General features: G+C 43.7%; 1 protein-coding gene across 3 annotated transcripts in view; it reads left to right on the top strand.

Moving 5' to 3' along the window:
• The window catches only part of LOC137376119 (spermatogenesis-associated protein 7 homolog), a 181588-nt gene that overhangs the window by 9942 nt on the left and 149197 nt on the right, over positions 1–22449 (top strand). For 2 of the 3 annotated variants that reach the window (XM_068044129.1, XM_068044127.1), the window contains exon 2: positions 6222–6296. In XM_068044129.1, the coding sequence (XP_067900230.1) occupies positions 6222–6296 (75 nt within the window). Of the gene's footprint in view, positions 1–6221; positions 6297–17098; positions 17127–22449 lie in introns of those variants that run through there. The other variant, XM_068044128.1, reaches the window with a different exon arrangement.

Below are 22449 nucleotides of genomic sequence, written 5' to 3'. Positions count from 1 at the left end.
AGTTTCTGGTCAATGGTGACTCCCCATAATGTTGATAGTGGGGGATTCAGCGATGCTAATGCCATTGAATGTCAAGTGGAGATGATTAGATTCTCTCTTGTTTGAGATGGTCTTTTCCTGGCACTTGTGTGGCGTGAATGTTACTTGCCACTTATCAGCCCAAGCCTGGATGTTTTCCAGGTCTTTCTGCATATGGACACGGGCTTCTTCAGTATCCGAGGAGTTGGGGATGGTGCTGAACATTGTGCAATCATCAGCGAACATCCCCACTTCTGACCATATGATGGGCAGGTCATTGATGAAGCAGCTGAAGATGGTTGGGCCTAGGACACTACCCTGAAGAACTCCTGCAGTAATGTCCTGGGACTGAGATGATTGAGCTCCAACAGTCACAACCATCTTCCTTTGTGTTAGATATGCCTCCAACCAGTGGAGAGTTTTCCCCCTGATTCCCATTGACTCCAGTTTTGCTAGGGCTCCTTGATGCCATACTCAGTCAAGTGTTGCCTTGATGTCAAGGGCAGTCACTCTCGCCTCACCTCTTCAGTTCAGCTCTTTCGTCCATGTTTGGACCAAGGCTGTAATGAAGTCAGGAGCTGAGTGACCCTGGCAGAACCCAAACTGAGCCTCAGTGAGCAGGTTATTGCTGAGCAAGTGCCGCTTGGTAGCACTGTCGAAAACTCCTTCCATCACCTTGCTGATGGTCGAGAGTAGATCGATAGGGTGGTAATTGGCTGGGTTCAATTTGCCCTGCTTTTTGTGTACAGGACATACTTGGGCAGTTTTCCACATTGTCGGGGAGATGCCAGTGTTGCAGCTGTACTGGAACAGCTTGGCTAGGGGTGTGGCATGTTCTGGAGCACGAGTCTTCATTACTATTGCCGGAATGTTGTCAGGGCCCATAGCCTTTGCAATGCCCAGTGTCTTCAGACATTTCTTGATATCACGTGGAGTGAATCACATTGGCTGAAGACTGGCCTCTGGCAAAAGCTTCAGCCTTGTCTTTTGCGCTGATATGCTGGACTCCCCCATTATTGAGGATGGGGATATTTGTGGAGTCTCCTCCTCCTGTTAGTTGTTTAATTGTCCACCACCATTCACGACTGGATGTGGCAGGACTGCAGAGCTTAGATCTGATCCCTTGGTTGTGGGATCGCTTGGCCCTGTCTATTGCATGCTGCTTCTGCTGTTTGGCATGCAAATAGTCCTGTGTTGAAGTTTCACCAAGCTGTCACCTCATTTTTAGGTATGCCTGGTGCTGTTCCTGGCATGCTCTCCTGTACTCTTCATTTCTTGACAAATATATGAATAGGAAGGGAATAGAGGGATATGGGCCCTGGAAGTGCAGAAAGTGTTAGTTTAGGCAGGCATCAAGATCGGCGCAGGCTTGGAGGGCCCAATGGCCTGTTCCTGTGCTGTACTGTTCTTTGTTCTTTGTTGTTGTTGTTGAACCAGGGTTGTTCCCTCTCTTAATGGTAATGGGAGAGTAGGGGATATGCCGGGCCATGAGGTTACAAATTGTGGTTGAATACAATTCTACTGCTGCTGATGACCCACAGCATCTCATGGATGCCCAGTTTTGAGTTGCTAGATCTGTTCGAAATCTAACCCATTTGGCATGGTGGCAGTGCCACACACCACGATGGTGGGTACCCTCAATACGAAGATGGGATTTTGTCTCCACTGACTGTGCAGTGGTCACTGCTACCAATACTGTCATGAACAGGTGCATCTGCGCCAGGCAGATTGGTTAGGACGAGGTCAAGTCAGTTTTTCCCTCTTGTTGGTCCCCTCACCACCTGCCGCAGACAGTCTAGCAGCTATATCCTTTAGGACTCAGCCAGCTTGGAGTGTAATGGTGCTACCGAGCCACCCTTGGTGATGGACACTGAAGTCCCCCACCCAGAGTACATTCTGTGCCCTTGCTATCCTCAGTGTTTCTTCCAATTGGAATTCCAATTCTTCCAAGTGTTTCTTCCATGTTCAACATGGAGAAGCCCTGATTCATCAGCCGAAGGGGGGGAGGCGGTAGGTGGTAATTAACAGGAGGTTTCCTTGTCCATGTTTCACCTGACGCCATGAGACTTCTTGGGGTCCAGAGTCAATGTTGAGAACTCCCAGGGCAACTCCCTTCTGACTGTATACCACTATGCCACCACCTCTGATGGGTCTGCCCTGCCGGTGGGACAGACATACCCAGGGATGGTGATGGTGGTGGTGGTGTCTGGGACATTGTAAGGTATGATTCCTTGAGTATGACAATGTCAGGCTATTGCTTGACTCGTGTGTGAGACAGCTCTCCCAATTTTTGCACAAGCCGCTAGATGTTAGTAAGGAGGACCTTGCAGGGTCGACAGGGCTGGGTTTGCCGTTGTCATTTCCAGTGTCTCAGTCGATGCCAGGTGGTCTGTCTGGTTTTATTTCTTTTCTTAGACTTCATAGCGGTTTTATACATCTGAGTGGCTTGCTAGGCCATTTCAAAGGGCCGTTTTGAGTCAACCACATTGCTGTGGGTCTGGAGTCACATGTCGGCCAGACCAGGGAAGGATGGCAGATTTCCTTTCCTAAAGGACATTAGTGAACCAGATGGGTTTTTATAACAATTGACAATGGTTTCATGGTCACCATTGGACCATTGGACTAGCTTTTAATTCCAGATTTATTAATTGAATTCAGATTTCACCTTCAAACCTATGTCACCAGAGTATTAGCCTGGGCCTCTGGATTACTAGTCCAGTGACATTACCATTATGCCACTGTCTCCCCGTGCTGCTACATTTCCTTATACCAGATTTGCAATGGCAGTGATTTTCAAGGTGATTAGTGGGCAGAAGCACAGAGAAATGCCAGGTGATACTTAGCTGTGCCCTGCTGTTTCATATAAATGTAGTGGACATGCTTCTGGCGTGCAGATCTGAGTCACGAGGGAAATCGTGTAGTTCAGCTGCAGAAATATGTCTTTGAAGTTATAATCACCAGGTTTAACTTTTTAAAATAAAACTCTTGCACATGTGTTGTTGAGAATACTGGTAGAGTGGTATGATATACTGATAACTTTGTATCAAAGACATAATAAAATGACGGTGATGAATTTCTGGAGGGTCACTCCTGATTGTCTGCCATAACATTAGTGGAAGACCTGTGGAAACCCCAGAGAAAAAGCTGTTGTGAGTCTTTGTCCTTTTAGGATTTTTTTTTGAATTTGTGCGACCAGCCTTACCACAAATTAATAGATGAAAAATTGTGGGAAGCACAATATGCATGGCCATCTTCCCACGGTATCACACATTCATAAAATGGATTAATTTATCTATATCGAATCCCAAGAATGTTTGACACAAAGGGAAAATAAATCTGTTGCTGCCACCTGTTCCTTTCTGTACTGTCTGTTATTCAGTTTCATACTGAAATCATACAAGAAACTTAACATGGTTGAGTTCACCACAATTTCCCTATAATTCAAAATTATTTTAATTTTGTATATAGGGTTGAGTCCACTTTAAGCTAAAATATCCATACAAAGATAGTCTGTCTTAGTTGTGCTGTGCATTATTTCATGAGCTAGTGCACATTCCCATTTCGTTTTTGCATGACTGTGCTGATTGGATGCCCTTTGATGCATTAGTTTTTCAGCCCTTTCCAGGGAAGCAGCTCCCTTTCCCTTGTGAGAATATGTTTCATCCTCACCTCACTGACAAACCCTGACAAAAGAAACATGGGAAGATAAAATGGACCTCAATAACTTTTCTTTTTGAGGCCTTAATGAGTCTATAGCAGGCCTGTTGCACAGACCTGTATCTTAAGCACTTCCCCAGCGTCTTATACTGTGCTATGAATAATAGGCACACAGTTCTCCACTTTTTATCTACCCCTGTTTATATTTATGTAAACAGTGAGTGCTAATGGCATCATATGAAAAAACTCTTTCAACGAAACATGCTAGACTAATGGCTGCATTGACCAATGTTAATTCAACTTCACATTGTTGTTGGACTAAATTCTTGAAGTTGTTTCACCTCATGTGATTCTCAGCAAATGATAAATATGTTCCAAAACATCAATACAGATAGATGGGAAAATTAAATGAAGTATGTTGAAGCTAATCAGAATTCCGAGTAATGATGGTGTATTTGCTCTTGAAACAGCTGGATATTTTCATTAAAAAGGAAAGCTCGCCCACATTTACATGTTCATTATTATCAGAACATTTCAACCCAGTTCTGTCAACATGTTTCTAAAATAGAAATTTAAAATGTTTAGTAAAATCTATTGCACTTTTTTTCACTGACAAGCATTGAGTTAAAGATGAGTGCTAGTTATCATAGAATCATACAACACAAATTGAGGACATTGGGCCCATCGTGCCTGTGCCAGCTCTTGGAAGGAGCTTTCCAATTTATCCTTCTCCTCTGCTCTTACCCCTCAGTCATGCAGATTTTCCCTTTTCAAGTATATATCCAATTCTCTTTTGAAAGTACGATTAAATCTGCTTCCATCGCCCTTATGGGCAGCCTATTCCAAATCATAACAAATTGCTGCATTAAAGAAAATTCTCATCTCCCCTCTGATTGTTTTGCCAATTTTCTTAAATCTGTGCCTCCTGGTTTCAGACCCTCCTGCCAGTGGTTAGTTTTGAAACAAGTTCATAACATCTTAATAGGTGATGTCACGATTTTCTAAACAATTAATGTTCAAAACTTGACTTGAATAGCCACCCTGAATTTCCAATGGGCCATGAACATTGCAGAATATTAAAGAACAATGACATTTACAGCACAAGAGGAGACCATTTGTGCCGGAGAATATCTTCAACTCGAGCCATCTACTCTAACTCCATTTCCCTGTATTTCTTTTTATTCTTTCTTTTCAAATACTTATTCAATTCCGTTTTAAGTGATGTCATAGCGTCTGCCTTAAAGCCACTTGTGGCAAAGCAATTTATGTTCTGATCATCCTTCCCCTTCATCCAAAACTTTGTTAAATCTAGGCTTAACTATTCTCATGCTCTCCTGGCCACCTCCCATCTCCCACCTTCCATAAACCTGAGCTCATCCAAAACTCTGCTGCCCGTATCCGAACTTATATCAGGTCCTGTTCGTTTATCATCTCGTGCTCGCTGATCTACGTTGGCTCCTGGTCCACCAAGACCTCCATTTTAAAATTCTCATCTTTGTTTTCAAATTCCTCCATGGTCTCACCCTTCCATATCTCTGTGATCTCCTCCAGCCCTATAACCCTTTGAGATCTCTATGCTTCTCCAATTCTGGCCTTTTGTACATCGCTGATTTTAATCACTCCACCATTGGCGGCTGTGCTTTCAGTTGCCTAAGTCCTAAACTTCCTTCCCTAAATCTCTCAGCATCTCTGCCTCTTTCTATCCTCCTTTAAGACATTCTTTGAAACCTACCTCTTTGACCAAGCTTTTGCTCATCTGTTCTAATATCTCTTTCATGGCTCAGTGTTAAATTTTGATTGGTGACACTTCTGTAATGCACATTGGAACATTTGACTACATCAAAGGTGCCGTATAAATGCAATTTGTGCGTAGAAATTACTTCTAACTTTTCCTTTATTCATCTGGTGATAATTACTACTGAACTTAATTTTATTATTTATAAATGAGCTACAGTGAACATTACCAATATTATGGAAACTAAAGGGGTGATTCCATGACCAGCTCTCCCAGCATGGAGCAGCACTTGCAGGAAGCACATCCTTGAACTCGTGGGAAGGATTGCAGAATCACCCTCTTACTGTCATTCCAGTATTGTTGCTGCACTGAAAATGGCAGAAGTAACAATATAGTGTTCCTGATTAAAGAAATATAATTGAAGTTGAAATATGCGTCATAGTAAAAATTGCAGTACACAATTATTTATTATTAAATCACATTTGCTGCTACAGAAAAAGCAGAGAAAACAGCTGTGAAACAGATAAACCAGTGAAATGTTCCACACCTGCAATCAATTTGTGAAAGTTTCACATCCTTGCAGTATTGTTCAGTGTAAATGGTAAATTGGCATGATTGGCATGGAAGGACACTGTTCCAAAAAAGATGAAAAGCTGCTTTGAATAATTAGCTTGACAACTTGAAAATCTTCGATGAGTGAGGAAGCTTAATTAGGAGTGTATTTTTCTGCTCAGATGCTAGGACTGCTTAGCCTGTGTAATAAATTTGCTTGGCATCATTTGTACTGATTGTTGTTTTCTTTGCTCCTTAGGACTTCAGTCAGCCATGATTCCTAAGTACTCCCTGATGGGACCATTTAAGGGACATATGTGCACAAAGAGCACCCGTAAGTATCAGGATGTTGTAAGGCTGAAGTGAACAATAAAAACAGGAAACAGAGTTCACATAATAACAAGTTATCCATCTAACATGTTTTAATTTTCTTATCACGTTTTAATGTATTCAAAATATGTGCTACAAGTACTAAAACTATGGAGGAGAAATTAGTCCTTGTGCCCATTTTCTAGCCAGGAATCTTTAGTGGTTGCTGTGGCTAAGCAGTGACCATTAACAAAATAGTAAGTTTTTTTTAACGCTTACTGTGGTACTCGGATGAGCAGGAGAGCTCCACCCAGCTGCACAGCACTTACAAGAGCTGCTGCCAGCCCATTATCGTCATCTGCTACTGTTGTCTTTTCCACCTCCCCACATCCCCAACAGGCTTAACAAGGGATTTGCCTGAGGGCCACTGCCTGCGAGGCAAGCAGCCTGAAGCTCATCTTCCACAAATGGCCAAACTGCCTCTGAAAGCATGACAGTCACCAGCAAATTATTGAAATGAGGCCCAAGGCCAAATTTCAAGTTAACCTCGGCCCTCCTCTTTGGGATACACACTGTGTGCTGATTCTTCACTTAAGTCATCTTAGCAAGTGTGAGTCAGGAAATAGCAGGCCCTTGTGCCTGATTTTCCATTTTCCATGCATTTGAATTTACTGGGGGCCTGTAGTGGACAAAGAACACTAGAGCCTGAATCGGGTAGGATACTGATTATGAAATTCAGTATTCTATGCTTGTTAAAGGACCTCAATGGCAATTTTCAGGTATAAATGGATGAAGGATATGGTCTGCCCATTTGTTCAAGGCCTAACCAGTGAACTTTAAAGGGACTGCTGGAGGACACACAGAAAACAGCTCAGGAATAGCTTACTTTTATTTTTGCCAGGTGTTCTTCCTGGGCCCACAAATAAACTGGACCATTGCTGGGCATTCAGGCCTCCCCGGGATCATGCCAGTCCCCCAATCCATCCTGGCAGCCCGCTCGGCATGGGAGCTGACCAATTTTCTGCCTTACCACAACCGCCTAACAGCAGCATCTACTTGGCGCTCGGCGTTTGCAGGTAGCAGTCAAATGAAACCTGAACTGAAAATGGTCCTGGCCTCCTGATGCCAGCTATGGGCAGGCAGCACAGCCGCTCTTCGTCTGATATGGGCGACAGTTGAAGATTGGAGCCGGTATTTCAGTTACAGAGAGCAAAATGGCAATCCAAGATTTTCTCCAAATATTTTGAGTTGTTTAATTGGTATACTTTTTCCTTTTATTGGTATGGTCTCCTAATTGCTCATTCTGAATTGATTCTTTAAATGAATCCTCTGTAGTGTCTCATTGCTCATCTTTTTTTAGCTTATTGTCTCACGTTTGATTTGCATATTCCCTACCTCTTTAGTTTAGATTTGCTGATGTTTTGCTTTGAGTCAGTTGATAAAATGTGATGGGAAAAGTATGCCATTGGAAGTGTGATAGCAAAAGTGTGATGCAGGAAGTAAATCTTACATAATAGTAAGTACGGGCAACAGTACCGTTTTATACAGTGTAGATAGATGTTGTCAAAGTGTGTTATCATCAATAGTTATCATTGATATCATCAATGATTATTATTAAGTTTTCATTTGTTTGAAATCCCTAGATTTTTAAATATTTGGACTTCAAAAATATGACTCAAATAAGCAAGACTGACTCATGTGCCTCTTTGGATCATTGCAGAACATAAATATGTCTGTTTAACAGGCCACGGGAAATTGAAGCCAGGCAGCATGATGGCGAAGAATTAAGCACTTCCTCCATTTACACACACCAGGCACTGAAAAATAAAACAATATTAATCATTACGATTTTTAAAAAATTGCTGCTGAGGCTAAAAGTGCAGATGGCATTTATTCACCTATAAACTATTTTGATGTGATTAAATTTTTGCATGATGTGTGAATTGGTTGCAATACCAAAATAATGGGCTTTCCAATAACAGACACTGTGGGCGGAATTTTAACCCCTAAGAACAGTAGGTTGGGAGCAGGTTGGGGGACGGGGTTAAAATTAGTGAATTCTCGATCAGGACTGCAGTCAGGCTCCAATGTATCCACTTCTGGGTTTAACGGAAGTACGTCTGAATGCTGGCGAGAAACCTACTCGACAATATTGGGGTTTAATTATTGCATGCAGGTGTGTAGTTATTGGTGCAGTTAATCTCCTTAGACGATGTTTGAGGGCTTTGCAAATTGATTTTAACTTTGCTCCAAATTTAACGTGCAGCATGGGTTTCCCAGGACTCGGGAAATTGACCAGGGATATGGAGATGAGATTGAGCCACAGTTCAAGGGGTATTTAAACTTATCATTGTTCCACCTGAATAAAATCTCACTCATTTCAGCTGATATATCAGTTCCCTCTGGCAAATGTTTGGTATGAGATTTCTGTATGACAAGATCAGGAAAGGAGGCACATTGGATATATTGGACAGCACATCAGAAGAGAAAGACCATCACTATCCACAAAAGTGACAACGTGCTGTGGTGGGACCAGCACATATACAGGAGATAGGGTCCAAAGTTGCATGAGGCATTGCCCTGTCACAGGGTATACAGATAGAAGTTAAGCTTCTTAACCCTCAGAAGAGCAGTGCTTCTACAGGCAAAGGTTGTCATGTCAAGTTGTGCAAACATTTGTAGCATCTGAGAAGAAGACCTGCAGGACCCGCTTGGCATGCATTACCAGTGGCTGTATAGATCACCGTCAATCTCAATTTTTTGTCTCTTAATTCCTTCCAGGGAGATGCCGGAGGCATCCTGGGGGTCTTTCAGTACGTTGCACATAGATTTATAAGGCAGGTGATGGATAGATTGTTTGCCAAGGCTGGGAGTAATGTAAACTTCCCCTGTGATAACAATAGCCAGAATGAATCGCACCTCTGGCTGCATTCCCAAAGGTACAGGGTGCCATTGAGTGCATATATGTGGTAATCCAAACATCACCAGAACAACCAGGAGCTTTTGTAAATCACAAGGGTCATTCATCCATCAATGCACAGTTGGTGTGCAAGCACAAAACACCAAAGGAAGTTCATACAGGTTTGTGCCAAGTCCCCTCGGAGTTACCATGGTGCATTCATACTGCAGCAGTCCAGCATTTCAGACCTTTTCATTCCTGGAAGCAGATTTAAGGTCATAGTCCAGGGGGAGGTAGGAAGAAGTGTCTGAAAGTTGGCGCTGAGCCTCTACAAGGTAGAGGTCGGTACGCCATACAACAACAGCACCACCCTTACCCGCCCTGGACCATGACCCCACCACCGAACATCAAGCGACTGTCCACAGGACTGTCACTGACCTCATCTCCTCTGGAGATCTTCCCTCTACAGCTTCCAACCTCATAGTCTCGCAAGCCCGGACAGCCCGCTTCTACCTCCTTCCCAAAATCAGCAAACAGGACTGTCCCGGCAGACCCATTGTGTTAGCCTGCTCCTGCACCACTGAACTTGTTTTTTCCTATCTTGACTCTATTTTTTCTCCGCTGGTCCAGTCTCTTCCCACCTACATCCGAGACTCTTCTGACGCCCTACGTCATTTTGACAATTTCCAGTTTCCTGGCCCCAACTGCCTCTTCTTCACTATGGACGTCCAATCTCTCTACACCTCCATCCCGCACCAGGATGGTTTGGGGGCTCTCTGCTTCTTCCTTGAACAGAGGCCCAACCAGTCCCCATCCACCACCACCCTCCTCTGCTTGGCTGAACTTGTTCTCACATTGAACAACTTCTCCTTCAACTCCACTCACTTCCTTCAAGTAAAAGGTGTTGCTATAGGTACCCGCATAGGTCCTAGTTATGCCTGTCTTTTTGTGGGATATGTCGAACATTCCTTGTTCCAGTCCTACTCAGGCCCCCTCCCCCAACTCTTTTTCCGGTACATTGATGACTGTATTGGTGCAGTTTCCTGCTCCCGCCCCGAACTGGAAAACTTTATCAACTTTGCTTCTAATTTCCACCCTTCTCTCACATTTACATGGTCCATCTCCGACACTTCCCTTCCCTTCCTCAACTTCTCTGTCTCCATCTCTGGGGATAGGTTGTCTACTAATATCCATTATAAGCCCACCGACTCCCACAGCTACCTCGACTACACTTCTTCACACTCTGCCTCCTGTAAGGACTCCATTCCATTCTCCCAGTTTCTCCGTCTCCGATGCATCTCCTCTGATGATGCTACCTTCTGTGACAGCGCTTCTGATATGTCTTCCTTTTTCCTCAACCGAGGATTCCCCCCCACTGTGGCTGACAGGGCCCTCAACCGTGACCGGCCCATTTCCCGCACCTCTACCCTCACCCCTTCCCCTCCCTCCCAGAACCATGACAGGGTTCCCTTGTCCTCACTTTCCACCCCATCAGCCTATATATCCAAAGGATCATCCTCCGCCATTTCCGCCACCTCTAGCTTGATGCCACTACCAAATGCATCTTCCCCTTCCTTCCCCTGTCAGCATTCTGAAGGGATTGTTCCCTCCACGATACCCTGGTCCACTCCTCCATTACCCCTACCACCTCATCCCTTCCCACGGCACCTTCCCCTGCAATCGCAGGAGGTGTAATACCTGGTCATTTACCTCCTCTCTCCTCACTATCCCAGGCCCCAGACACTCCTTTCAGGTGAAGCAGCGATTTACTTGTACTTCTTTCAATGTAGTATACTGTATTCGCTGCTCACAATGTGGTCTCCTCTACATTGGGGAGACCAAACACTGACTGGGTGACCGCTTTGTGGAACGCCTTCACTCAGTCTGAAAGCATGACCCCTAGCTTCCGGTTGCTGGTCATTTCAACACTCCCCCCTGCTCTCATGCCCACATCTCTGTCCTGGGATTGCTGCAGTGTTCCAGTGAACATCAACGCAAGCTCGAGGAACAGCATCTCATTTACCAGTTAGACACACTACAGCCTGCCGGACTGAACATTGAGTTCAATAATTTCAAAGCATGACAGGCCCCCCATTATACTTTTATTTATAGTTATTTTTTTCTTTTTTATATTTTTTTGTGTTTATTTTATTTTATCTTAGTTTGTTCAGTTTGCTTACCCACTGTTTTTTCATGTTTGTACTTGGTTGTTCAATTTTCAGTCCATTAACATCCTATCTGTACTAATGCTTTGTCTTTCAACACACCATTAACATATTGTTTGCCTTTGTTCCATGACCTTCTGGTTGGTTATTCTCTGTGACCTTGTCCTATCTACACCTTCTCCTTTGTTATCTCTTGCCCCACCCCCGCTTTATTTGCTTAAAACCTTTCACATTTCTAATATTTGCCAGTTCTGAAGAAGGGTCACTGACCTGAAACGTTAACTCTGCTTCTCTCTCCATGGATGCTGCCAGAACTGCTGAGTATTTCCAGCATTTCTTGTTTTTATTTCAGATTTGCAGCATCCGCAGTATTTTGCTTTTATTTTGGTGAGAAGTGGGAGTACTTTGAGTAGAGTTTCCACTTCCAGGTCCTCTTTTGCCACCATCCCTCTCCTGGGCCAACACCATATTATTCCTATCACTCTACTGCAGATTAGCTTGGTGGAGATCAGTCTTGAGCTGTATAGCTACCAAAATGTTATCTGTCACCTTGTTTAAGGCAGCAGACAAGTTGGCATTCAAAGGCTGCATGGCCATCATCACAGCCTGCATGGACTCATTTGAGAGCCATGCTTGAAGCTTCATTGAAGTGGCCATTCTCTCCAAGGCAGACATTCTCACAATTACTTGTGCCACCAATCTACGAGTGATTGAGTTGGATTCCTCCATCCTCTCTGCTATTGTACCGAGTGGGCATGGCATGTATGTCAGTACCCGGCTAAGTTGCTGATGCTCTTCCAGCATGCTCCTTCTCACTGATAGTCCCTGCAGTTTAGAATCAGTGTCCAGCTGAATTAAGCTTGGAGAGGATTGTGCCCCCAATGCGAACTCCCCACAGCTGTCCCTGCCACCAGTGTCTGCTTGTGGTCACTTGTGAGGAATGAATCATCATGTAAAAATCTGACTAACTGTCTAAGTGAACCTAGCAAAGTGAACGTATTTGTGCTGGTGCATGGCTGTATGTCCTGTGATGGTAAATCTTCAGAAGGAATGAGGTCCTCTGAGAAATCGCCCTCATGGATGTCTTGCGACACTTTGCTGTGCATGATAAAGCCCTGAAAGACTAAAGAAAGGGATATTATTTAGTTGTGGCAAAGCTACAATCTTGACCATCACCAGACTCAGTCTTCTCATAGTTCAGTCATTGATGAAATAAAGTTAGCACGTATTTGTCAAAGATACTTGTAATTCTGTCACCAGCGTACTGCGAGCTCCCTGGTTCTCCATCTCCGACTGAGAGGAGCGCAGAGGTGTCACTTATCTCCAGGGCCTCCTCTGCATCACTTTGCTGAACTATTTGTGGCGTTCCACCTCCAATCCTGTCCCTCTACCTTGCATTTTGCATTCTCTTCACCTACAAGGGGTGAAGAAACAGACCTGTGAATGAGTGAAGGTGAGGAATTCACCCGATGGATGCAGTGCATTCAGGGTGACTGAGATACATGCGTCACATTGATAAGGATTGGGAAAAGTGACAACAGTGGAGGGATAAATGGGGAGGTGAGGAAGTGTATAGAAAGTGAAGGCTGGGTATTGCTGGAAGTTGAGTGGGTGTGAGGAGTGAAGCAATGGAGAATGCTTAGTAAGAAAATGTGCAAGGGGGTGGGGTCTTAAACCACAGGATGTAGTTGAATGAGCAAATATACTCACATTTCCTGAACTAGTTAGGTCATTATACCGCTGCCTTCATTTCATCCAAGACCTGGACACAACGCTCCTACTGCTCACCTCCTCAGCGACTGCGAAACACAACTCCTTGGTGAGAGCTGCAGATTTCTTCCTCCCATTGCTGGGAATAAGTATGTCTCTCCTGCTCTTGAGTGCACCTAGCACCAATTCTAGCAATGCATCATCAAATCTAGGTTCTACCTTTGCTCTTTGTCCACCATCTATCCTGAACACTTCCAATTTCCAGCTGTGCTTGGTCCCTTTAAATATAGCTGAGGCTGCATCATACAGATGCACATCACACCCACTGCAGAGCTTGGAGTTGCGCATCTAGGAAGTCTAAATTGATTGGTACAATTGAGTTGAGGTTGCAAATCTTGATCTGCTGAGTTAGTTTGCAGGTTTCAGCCCCACAATTCCATCCGCACCCTGTTCCAACCCCAACCATTCGTAAGTCGCCTTCATATTAATATCAAGGTCTACTTTTTTTTTTATTCGTTCAGGCCAGCATTTATTACCCATCCCTTATTGCCCTTGAGAAGGTTGTGGTGAGCTACCTTCTTGAACCACAGTCGTCCATGTGGAGTAGGAAGGGAGTTCCAGGATTTTGACCCAGCGACAGTGAAGGAACGGCGATATATTGTGTATGGCTTGGAAGGGAATCTGCAGATGGTGGCATTATGTTAATGTCACTGGATGAGTAATCCAGAAACTCACAAGGTGCTGTCAAAGGAGGCTTGGTGAGTTGCTGCAGTGCATCTTGTAGATGGTACACACTGCTGTAACTGTACATCAATGGTGAAGGGAATGAATGTTGAAAGTGGTGGATGGGATGCCAATCAAACAGGCTGCTTTGTCCTGGATGGTGTTGACCTTCTTGAGTGTTGTTGGAGCTGCACCCATCCAGGCAAGTGGAGACTATTCCATCACACTGCTGACTTATTCCTTGCAGATGGTTGACAAGCATTGGGTGAGATACGAAACGAGTTACTCGCTGCAGAATTCCCAGCCTCTGACCTGCTCTTGTAGCCACAGTATTTATGTAACTGGTCCAGCTCCATTTCTGGTCAATGGTAACCCCCAGGATGCTGAAAGTGGGGGATTCAGCGATGGTGATGCCATTGAACATCAAGGGGAAATGGTTAGATTCTCTCTTGTTTGAGATGGTCATTGCCTGGCACTTGTGTAGCACGAATGTTACTTTCCACTTATCAGCCCAAGCCTGGATGTTGCTGCATATGGACACGGACTGGTTCAGTATCTGAGGAGTTGCGAATGGTGCTGAACATTGTACAATCATCAGCGAACATCCCCACTTCTGACCTTATGATGGAGGGAAGGTCATTGTTGAAGCAGCTGAAGATGGTTGGGCTTAGGACACAACCGTGAGGAACTCCTGCAGTGATGTCCTGGCACTGAGATGATTGACCTCCAACAACCACAGCCATCTTCCTTTGTGCCAGGTATGACTCCAACCAGTGGAGAATTTACCCCTGATTCCCATTGACTCCAGTTTTGCTAGGGCTCCTTGATGCCATTTTTGGTCAAATGCTGCCTTGATATCCAGGGCAGTCGCTCTCACCTCACCTCTGGAGTTCAGTTCTTTTGTCCATGTTTGGACCAAGGCTGTAATGATCTACCTAGCCCGTCATGTACTATATCCATTTAAGTTTGTTTGCAATTACATTTCCATGGTAAAAAGTAACCAGCCTGGATGTAAAAGTTCAACACAATTAATATTCCTACTACAGCAAATCCGGTCTGGTTTCCATACCAAAATGATGCTTTATAATTTTATAATGTCATGTATATCCATCACATTAATGTTACACAAGTACAAAAACTCTCCCCTAAGAACCAAAATTGCTGTAGTGCAGATGATTGTTTGATATGATGTTGAAATCAATCCTTTGTGGCTCCAGGCAACTGGAAATGTCAGTCTGATGTTCATAATGAACATACAGTTCACGTCAAACATAGGAATCAGATTTGCAATGTGCAAATATTAAGTTCAGGAATCCTTTCTTACTCTATTGAACCTTTAACATAGAATTTTTTGAATGTGTTTAAATTAGAAAAAAAGATAAACCTGTCTTTATATAGAGCCTTTTATGATCTCAGGGCATTCAAAAGTGCTTTACAGCCAATTAACTACTTTTAAAGTGTAGTCACGGTTATAATATGGGAAAAACAGTAGCAAATTTCCCAAAAACAGCAATGTGATGATGACCAGGTAATCTGTATTAATGAGTTTGAGGGATAAATATTGGGTAAGACTCCAGGGACAACTCCCCTACTGTTCTTCGAAATAGTGTCATTGGATCTTTTATGTTCACCTGAAAGAGCAAACAGGGCCTCAGCTTAAGGTCTTATCTGAAAGATGGCACCTCTGAGTGCAGCAACTGCTGCAGTACTGCACTGGATTTTCAATCTAGAGTTTTGTGCTCACATCTCTGGAATGGAACTAATGAACCCACAAACTTCTGACTTAGAGGTGAGACACTGAACTCCAATGGTTCCTCAAATGGAAGCATCCAAAGATTGCCTGATGTTGTTATCTGCCTTCAAACCCCAGTAAATATCCCAAGCTGAATGAAAATAAATGTATTTGATGAGCAATATGGCAGATGTGACTGCAGCTATAACCTTATGCTAATATCTAAAACTGATCTGTTACAAGACTTGCAAGCTTCTGCTAATATGATTTTGATTTTGCATATTCATAAAAATTAATTTAATTTCATTTCCTGTTGATTATGTGAGCATTCATTCATAATGGATTATCTCCATGAGAAGTTTTAACTTATTCAGGGACTGAATGGAGTGAAAAATGCTGTGAATTGAAGTGAAGACAGACCCTTGTTTAATATTGAATTATTGAGACAATTCTTTTTTTGGACTTTAACAGGTGAATTGCTTATTTCTAATTAAAATTACACTTCTATGACTATTCTGTTTCTATTTCGCTGTCTTATATAATTTTGACAGTATAGAAGTTTAGAGATTTCAAGTTCTTATGGATTTTTTTTGTCTCAATGTATACTTTCAAATGAAAGAAAACTGTTGAATTAAAGAAGTTATCCATTGCTTAGTGATAGCATTATCATCTCTGAGTCAAAAGACTATAGGTTTTAAGTCCCACCCAAGACTTGAGTACATAAACTAGATTGACACTTCAATGTGGCACTGAAACATTAAATGAGACATTACATCGAGGCTCCATGTATCCTCTCAGGTGATTGTAAATGATCTAATGACACTATTTGAAGAAGGGCAGGGTAATTCTCCAGTTTCCCTGGCTAACATTCATCCCTAAGACAGCACCTCTGAAGACAGATTACTTGGTCATCCATCTCACTGCTGTTTGCCAGACTTTGCTGGGCGCACATTGCCTGCTGTGTTTTTCTACACTGATTATACTTCAAAATTAATTCAATGGTTGTAAAGCACTTTGAAATGTCCTGAAGGTATAAAAAGCAGTATATAATTTTTAATTTAAGAAATTGGAAAATAATAATTATATGAATGATTTCCTTAACTTTCAAAAACATCAAAGATTTCCTGAAATGGATGCCAGCTATGATTTAGCAATTAACCTGTGTGTGCTTGAATTGATGAATTAATGTTCTGTGTAACACTAATAGGACAACAATGGCTCAGCTATACTAATCCTTGCATCAATTCAACACAGTTTTAACATCATATGCATGTAAAACGATATAACTGGGTAGTCCCTTATTTGGGGAAGTAGTGTTAAACCATATCAAGAATCTAACCTCGTACCATTTTGCCAACACACCAGTAAAATTCATTTAAAACCTTTTTTTAATGCTCATGAAAGTTGGTTATTCGTTAAAATTAAAAACGTCATCACCAGAGTTAGAGCGTCAGAGTGGATTTTTGTGTAGGTGAACATTGCGTGCATTAATTCATTATGATTTGTTTTTATTTTATGTAGTTTTGTGAAAGCATCTGTGTTTCCACCTGCTGTTCGCCACATGATGAATTACCAATCTGAACTGATTGAAGGCCAGATATTTCTCCAGAGGAATGAAGGAAAAGGGTCAGAGAGCCAGTCACCATAGAGGACATTGCACAAATCTGTCAGTTGTGGAGCAGCATCCATAGAGGCATTCAGGAGGGAAATTATGTGGCATATATATAATTATAGAATGGTTACAGCACAGAAAAAAGTCATTCAGCCTGCCATGTCTGTGCCAGCTCACTGCAACAGCAACTCAGTTAGTCCCACTCCCCTGCCTTTTCCCCATAATCCTGTAAATATTTTCTCTTTAGATAATTATCCAATTTCTTTCTGAAAGCCACAATTGAATCTGCCTCCACCGCACTCTCAGGCAGTGCATTCCAGATCCTAACCATTCACTGTGTAAAAAAGTTTTTCTTCATATCGCCTTTGATTCCTTTGCCATTTATCTTAAATCGGTGTCCTCTGGTTCTTAATCCTTCTGTCAATGGGAACAGTTTCTTCCTATCTATTCTGTCCAGCCATCTCATGATTTTGAACACCTCTATCAAATCCTCTTGCAACCTTCTCTTCTCGAAGGAAAACAGCCCAGCTTCTCCAATCTATACAGATAACTGAAATCCCTCATCCCTGGAACTATTCTCATAAATCCTTTCTGCACCCTCTCCAATGCCTTCACATCCTTCCTAAAGTGTGGTGCCCAGAACTGGACACAATGCTCCAACTGAGGCTGAACCATAAAGGTTCACCTTGCTTTGTACTCTATTTATAAATCCCAGAATCCCATTTGCTTTAGTAACTGCTTTCTCAACCTGCCCAGCCACCTTCAGCGATTTGTGCAAATATATCTCCAGGTTCCTCTGCTCCTGAAACCCCTTTAAAATTATATCCTTTACTTTATATTGCTGCCTCATTCTTCCTAACAAAATGTATCACTTCACACTTCTCTGCAGTAAATTTCATCTGTCACATGTCCAATCCACCAGCTTATGTCCTTTTGAAGTCTATCACTATCCTCCTCACAGTTCACAATACTTCCAAGTTTTGTATTATGCACAAATTTTGAAATTGTGCCCTGGACACCCAAGTCTGGACCATTAATATAGATCAAGAAAATCAGCGGTCCTAATACCAACCATGGGGCGAACCTCACTGTATACCTTCCTCCAGTGCGAAAAACAGCTGTTCACCCTGACTCTCTGCTTCCTGTCACTCAACCAGCTTTGTATCCATGCTGCCACTGTCCTTTTTATTCAATGGGTTTTAACTTTGCTGACAAGCCCATTATGTGGCACTTTATCAAACTCCTTTTGAAAGTCCATGTACACCATGTTACCCTCAACAACCCCCTCTGTTACCTCATCAAAAAAGTCAATCAATTTAGTTAAACACAATTTGCCCTTAACAAATCCATGCTGGCTTTTCTTAATTAACCCACATTTGTCCAAGTGACTGTTAATTTTGTCCCTGATTATTATTTCTAAAAGCTTTCCCACCATCAAGGTTAAACTGACTGGCCTGTAGTTGCTGGGCTTATCCTTATTCCCTTTTTTGAACAAGAGTGTAACTTTTGCAATTCCCCAGTCCTCTATGACCACACCTGTATCAAAGGAGGATTGGAAGATTATGGCCAGTGCCTAATTGGCCCCATTCCTCCTTTTACCACTCTTTTACTATTTATTTGCCTACAGAAGACTTTTGGATCCCCTGTTATGTTAGTTGCTAACCTCTTCTCATACTCTGCCTTTGCATCTCTCATTTCTTTTTTCACTTCCCCTCTGAACTTTTGATATTCAGCCTGGTTCTCACTTGTATTATCACCCTGACATCTATCATATGCATAAAAGCAAAATACTGCGGATGCTGGAAATCTGAAACAAAAACAAGAAATGCTGGAATCACTCAGCAGGTCTGGCAGCATCTGTGGAAAGAGAAGCAGAGTTAACGTTTCGGGTCAGTGACCCTTCTTCCGAAGAAGGGTCACTGACCCGAAACGTTAACTCTGCTTCTGTTTCCACAGATGCTGCCAGACCTGCTGAGTGATTCCAGCATTTCTTGTTGTTGTTGTTCTATCATATGCACCCTTTTTCTGCTTCATCTTACTCTCTATCTCTTTCATCATCCAGGGAGCTCAGGCTTAGTTTGTCCTACCTTTTTCCTTCGTGGGAATGTACATCGATTGTACCAGAACTATCTCCTCTGTCAAGACAGACCATTGTTCCGTTACAGTTTTGCCTCCAATCTTTGATTCCAATTTACCTGGGCCAGATCAGTTTTCATCCCAATGGAATTAGCTCTCCCCCAATTAATTACTTGTATTTCGATTGCTCCTTGTCTTTTTCCATAGCCAACCTAAACCTTATGATACTATGATCACTGCCCCCTAAATGTTCCCCCACTGAAACTTGTTCCACTTGACCCACCTCATTCCCTAGAACAATCCAGCAATACCATCTTCCTTGTTGGGCCGGAAACATACTGATCTAGAAAATTCTCCTGAACACACTTCAGAAACTCTTCTCCTTCTCTGTCCTTTACTCTGTTACTATCTCAGTCTATATTAGGATAGTTAAGTCCCTCTTTACTCTTTCATTTTTGCAGCTATCTGTAATTTCCCTGCTACTTTGTTCCTCTATACATTTCTACTAGTTGCTGGCCTATAGAATACACCCACTAGTGTAATGGCACCTCTGTTAGTTCTTAGCTCGAACCAAATAGATTCTGTCCTTGACCCCTCCAGGACATCCTCTCTCACCAGCACTGTAATATTTTCCTTAATCAATACTGTCACCCCTCCTCCTTTCTTTCCTCACTATCTTTCCTGAACACCTTGTATCCAGGAATATTTAGTTCCCACTCCTGCCCATTTTTGAGCCAGGTCTCCGTTATCCCCACAACACCGTATTCCCACATGGCTGTTCCACCTGCAGCTCACCAACCTTATTTACCACACTCCATGCGTTCACATCATGAACTGTTAACCTAATATAGACCTTATTGCATTCCCTCTTACTCTGGCCCCCACCTAATACCTGACTATTTCTTACTCTCGGGAAATGGTTCTCAAAGTGTGGTCTGCAAGGGTCTTCCAGGTGGTCTGAAGACTGGTCCAAAATGCAAGCCACTGATGCGCAATGCCACGGCAAGGCCATACGAGTGAATGGGCCAGAACCCTCAACCCCACCACTTGCATGATGCCACACAAAGAGCTGGTTTTACCAAGGCCACAATGCGGGCTCTGTGGCAGGTGGGAGGTTGGTGGAAGATTGTTCAGGCAGAGGCCCACCAAGGAGGCCGATGCCAGGAGGGCCTGGCCAGGTGGTCAGGCTCTGTGGCGACCTCCCACCGCAGGGTGATGGGACCTGCAGTTAAATATTTAAATTACTGACATATATAAATTTAAATCAACATGCCTTAAATCTTTCGGGCCCGCCATCATCGTCGGCGTGGCAGCCGGCACTCCCGTGCCTTCAAATCCCCATCTGGGCACAGCCGGCATGACATTGGTGGGGATGAGGGAGGAGTTAAGACTTTCAGTGTGGGGTGGGGAAGGACAGGGTCAAATAAACGTAATGGATGTAGGGTATGGTGGGAAGGGGAGAACTTCAAACTTTGTGCAGTCTGTTGGGGGAAGGTCAGATTTAAAAGGTAAGTGTTTTGGAGGGGAAGGGCAAATAGTTAATGTAATTGTTATTTGGGGGGTGGGAAAGGGGCGTTCGAAATTTATTGCATAAATTTGGGGGGATACTGCTTTAAAAATTCAAATTGACCGGCAGGACTGGATGCCCTTAAAAAATGGCACCTGCACACAGGCAGCTTATGCCATTGCCGGGGATGGACAGCCCACCCCCTCCACATGATTGGGGAGTTTGGGCCATCCCGGATATTTAAATGAGCTGCTGCGTGGGAGAACGCAACGGCTCCTTGGTGTGCAGACCGCGCCAAAAATCCAGCCCAACCAGACTAGCTCCCGCGCACGCAACACAAGTTATCATAAGTGCAAGCAACAACAGTGTAGTTTTATAGGCAAGATTTATGTTACTGTTACAACATACAATTGAGAGATTGAATTTCAGCACTCGTGGGGATGAAAACAAAGTCAAGGATCCAGCTGAACATGGAGACCAACATGAGACTGAAGCTCTCCAGCTTGGAACCTGACATCACCTCATTGGTGCCTCGTCAAAAGCAACGCCTTTCTTCCCATTAATTCTGATGAGTTCTTTTTGCGGTGGCAAGTGAAAGCGGGTGGGGTAGGACCGGCATGGTCTGCTGGGTCTTTTTCCCCACCTAACTGGTCCATGGATGAACCACCGCTCTACTGCTATCTATCCCTCCCAATTCTTTGTGAGCCTTGTTTTTCCTCTCTCATGTTACCTCCTGGTTCCCTCCCAAACAGCACTGGCACACTGCCTCTCAAGGACATTGGTCCCAGCTCTGTTCAGGTGCAACCTGTCTGGCCTGCATAAGTCCTAATGCGCCAGGAATTTAAAATCTTCCCTCCTGCACTACCTGTCCAGCCATGCATTCATCTGCTTTGAACTCCTATTTCCATACTCACTAGTGCATGGCACCAGAGTAATCTGGAGGTTAATACCTTTGAGGCTCTGCTTGCTAGTTTCTTTCCTAGCTTCCTAAAATCTGCCTGCAGCATCTCATTCCTCTTTCTACTTACGTCATTGGTACCAATATGGACCACACCCACTGGCTGTTCACCCTCCCCCCCACCTCAGGGTGCTTTGCAGCCACCCAGTGACGTCCTTGAGCCTGGCAGCAGGGAGGCAACATACCATCCTGGATTCATGTCTGCAACTGCAGAAACACCTGCCTGTTCCCGTAACTACAGAATTCCCTATCACTATTGTTTTCCCAATCTTCCTCCTTCCCCCCCTTTACAGCTGAGCCGCCTGTGGTGCCACGGACTTGGCTGTGGCTGCACTCGCCAGAGGAACCACCACTCTCAGCAGTATACTGTTAAGAGAGCATAATGCACTCCGGGGACTCCTGCACTACCTACATGGTCTTTCCTGATTGCCTGGCGGTCCCCCATTCCCTCTCTGGCTGTATACCCTTAAGCTGCGGGCTGACCATTCCAGAAACATGCTGTCTATGAAACTCTCAACCTCGCAGATACACTGCAGTGGCGCCAGCTGCTGATCAAACTCTGAAACCCAGAGCTTGAGCTGCTCCAGCTGACAACACTTCTTGCACATTTGGCTGTCCAGCACACAAGAAACATCAATATCCTGGTCAGTATCCTGGAATTCCCGATCTAGCACCTTCATGGGAGCACAATAACCACAAGGAGATGGCACATCAGCACCAACTCAAGGTAACTAGGCATGGGCAATAAATGCAGCCCTTCCAGTGTTGGTTGCATCCAGAGAGCAAATCTAATTAC

This window comes from Heterodontus francisci, chromosome 13 (assembly GCF_036365525.1).
Source record: "Heterodontus francisci isolate sHetFra1 chromosome 13, sHetFra1.hap1, whole genome shotgun sequence".
NCBI classification, from domain to species: Eukaryota; Metazoa; Chordata; class Chondrichthyes; order Heterodontiformes; family Heterodontidae; genus Heterodontus; species Heterodontus francisci.
The sequence above is the reverse complement of the archived record's forward strand: the minus strand, read 5'-3'. Positions and strand labels throughout refer to the sequence as shown.